The sequence below is a fragment of the Cynoglossus semilaevis genome, chromosome 14, assembly GCF_000523025.1.
Source record: "Cynoglossus semilaevis isolate Cse_v1.0 chromosome 14, Cse_v1.0, whole genome shotgun sequence".
Lineage (NCBI taxonomy): Eukaryota > Metazoa > Chordata > Actinopteri > Pleuronectiformes > Cynoglossidae > Cynoglossus > Cynoglossus semilaevis.
In genome coordinates this window covers 3,810,592-3,813,357 of record NC_024320.1, presented here as the reverse complement: position 1 = coordinate 3,813,357, position 2,766 = coordinate 3,810,592, and the positions used below count along the sequence as shown (strand labels likewise).

The window sequence follows — 2,766 nt, the reverse complement described above, 5'->3', positions numbered from 1 at the left end:
CAATGCGTTACTCAATGGACTCTGGCACAGACGAGCGGGTGCAATACAATTTGGTTGCCTCATAGCAAGCAGGAAAAAAAAACGATACAGATCAGGGGATTCAGTTTAAGCTAGAAAAACGTTTAAACACATTTCATGGGAATTTTAGAATTAAACGGAGAGGAAAGATGTCAAAACTGCTGCAGGAGGAAGCTCCTGGCTTCCTGAAGGTCATTAACTGACAACAGTGACAGGATGAAGACTGAACGCTGACATCACTGCTCGGCACAACATCAACCGCCAAGCATTTACCGCATACCACATTATCAGTCAGCCACAGTCAAGCAGGCTTTTTCTGTGTGTGAGTGTGAGTGTGTGCGTGTGAGAGAGACTTCCTTACTGCTTCCCTCTGTGTTCCCTGCCCCTTTAGGGCGGCACAAGGCAATTTTAGAAGACAATGGGATTTGGGAGATCGAGTGTCTTCATTTCTAACTCACTTACATCAGGGCTTTCTCTGCATCTTCACCGGGATAGAGAGAAGAGCATTACATCAGGGCTTTCTCTGCATCTTCACAGGGATAGAGAGAAGAGCATTTAGTCATTTAGTAGAGATCGTCTTTACTTGACTTTTACGTGGACCCAAAATTTAAAACAAAGTTTATGGAAGTAGACATGGATGTCTGAATGTACTTGCTATGCCATCAGTGTGAGAGTTTTCACTCTCCCAGTAGCTGGCACTGTCTCATCTATGTAGACCTCCCGAGCAGAAGCCTGGACCATACCAGATTTCCTGTGCCCACCTTAAGTCCAGGAAACAAGTGGAACTTGACAGTCTTTCTAATTTTGCAATTTTTAATCCAACTCCCTAACGTCCTGGTTGGGCGACAGCCTCCTCTGTCCACTGATCCACTTCCTCATCATTCTCATCCCTCAGAGAGCCGTCATAGGAGTCGTTTTTACTGCTGAGGCGGCAAACGTTAAGAGGGAGTTTCGAGCAGCTCCTCATTCCACAGAAGTGCAGTGCATTAGTCAAACCACACTCCAGCAGTTGACTGGATATAAAAACCGAAAAGCATGAAGCTCACGTTTTGCAGATAGTTAAACATTGACCTGCTTCGCTGACTTTTAACCAGTGTAGATTTCACGCTCGGAGGAGCATCACCGAGCACCACGGTGTGATCTGTCTCAACGATAGATTTTGTGCACACGCTGCACTTTTCCCACTACACCCTTCAGTATCAACAGCTCACACAACAGATGAAAGATTATGCTCCCATCGCAAAAAAAACAGAAACGACTTCCTGTGAGCTCTGACGTCCGGAAGAAGGCGAGGCCTTGAGGAAAGTTAAAATCCAAATTTGTGCTGTATAGAGGAGGCCCGCCCTTCTCCCGAAACCACTACCAGGAGTGACCTTAGGGAGGCGTCGTGCAGACCGCATGGCTGGATCTGCCCTCCAGGGGCGATTGCTCTGCAGCTTTTAACTCCTCCTCGCTGCACATACCTGCTGCTGCTGCTGCTGAAAGATTAATCCTGTTCTGCAACCCATTTCCCATGAAGCAAATGAGGTGAAGGGGCGGAGCCTACACTCATGTTACACGCTGTTTTTGTATATTCTGTTATGACAGAGGCCGTGGCATTTCAACACAGTCCGGGCTCCTTTTATTCTCTTCGCTGCACTCTGTCACAGACACATCTTCCTCTATGATTTTGTTTTTTTAAAAATCTTTTCCTAAAACTATTATATATAAATATCTAGCTTTGGGAAGATAAAACAAATAACATAATCCAAGTAACAATGCAGTCATGGTTACAGCAGTTAATTTTTCTCACATACTAATGTTTTGGCTCTAAATCTGTTCAAGCCTCCTTATGTTGCGTTTTATTTAAATTATATTTTCGCTGACCCAACGTTTAGTTTTGACCCACTATTTATATATTATATATATGATTTTGTTTTTTTAAAAATCTTTTCCTAAAACTATTATATATAAATATCTAGCTTTGGGAAGATAAAACAAATAACATAATCCAAGTAACAATGCAGTCATGGTTACAGCAGTTAATTTTTCTCACATACTAATGTTTTGGCTCTAAATCTGTTCAAGCCTCCTTATGTTGCGTTTTATTTAAATTATATTTTCGCTGACCCAACGTTTAGTCTTGACCCACTATTTATATATTAACACTGGTCTAAGAACAAAATTTCCAAAAAAATGAAAGTGATGCCATTGTGGAGGTGTCTGCATGTTGCATTCTCCTATATGTCCACCAGGAGGTCATTTGTCGGTATTAAGTTCTCCTTTTTTACCTCATTTCTGACTTAACATTAATTTGCTAAATTAAAACGCTTTGGAAAAACAAATACCTCTTGAAGCCTTTTCAATACATGATCAACACACAAACACTCGTTTGTCACTCCTGTCGTCACCTTTGTCAGCAACAGAGAGCATGCTGTTGAAGTACTGCTCCTCCAGACTCCAGGACGTATCGTTCACTTTGTTGGAGATGCCACAAGAACCCTGACAGTTCACCTTAATGCCTGCAACGAGAGGAAAGAAAAGGCATTTAAAAAAATATCATGAAAAAAACAGATAAAGGAATAGGTCTGTCGTCTGTTTTTAATTCTTTTTGGACTAGGGTTGACTTCGGTACCAAGTCGATAGACAAAAAAAATACACCAAGGCCGACGGGGGCAGTAGATGCGTGTGAGCACTGAGCAGTCAGGGCCGGTGATGAAGACGAAAGGCTGCCATCTTTAAAAAAAAAAAAAAAGGGGTTCTAACAGC

The 2,766-nt window shown here is 42.3% G+C and overlaps 2 protein-coding genes across 3 annotated transcripts in view; one reads left to right on the top strand and one right to left on the bottom strand.

Annotated features, from left to right (window-relative positions):
* Positions 1 to 2,766, top strand: part of LOC103389163 (threonine synthase-like 2) — a 649,915-nt gene that overhangs the window by 366,817 nt on the left and 280,332 nt on the right. The window lies entirely within an intron of this gene.
* arrdc1b (arrestin domain containing 1b) overlaps positions 1 to 2,766 on the bottom strand; it is a 26,198-nt gene that overhangs the window by 9,324 nt on the left and 14,108 nt on the right. For both annotated transcript variants that reach the window (XM_008324519.3, XM_017038436.2), the window contains exon 2: positions 2,409 to 2,519. In XM_008324519.3, coding sequence (XP_008322741.2) covers positions 2,409 to 2,519 — 111 coding nt within the window. The remainder of the gene's footprint in view (positions 1 to 2,408; positions 2,520 to 2,766) is intronic.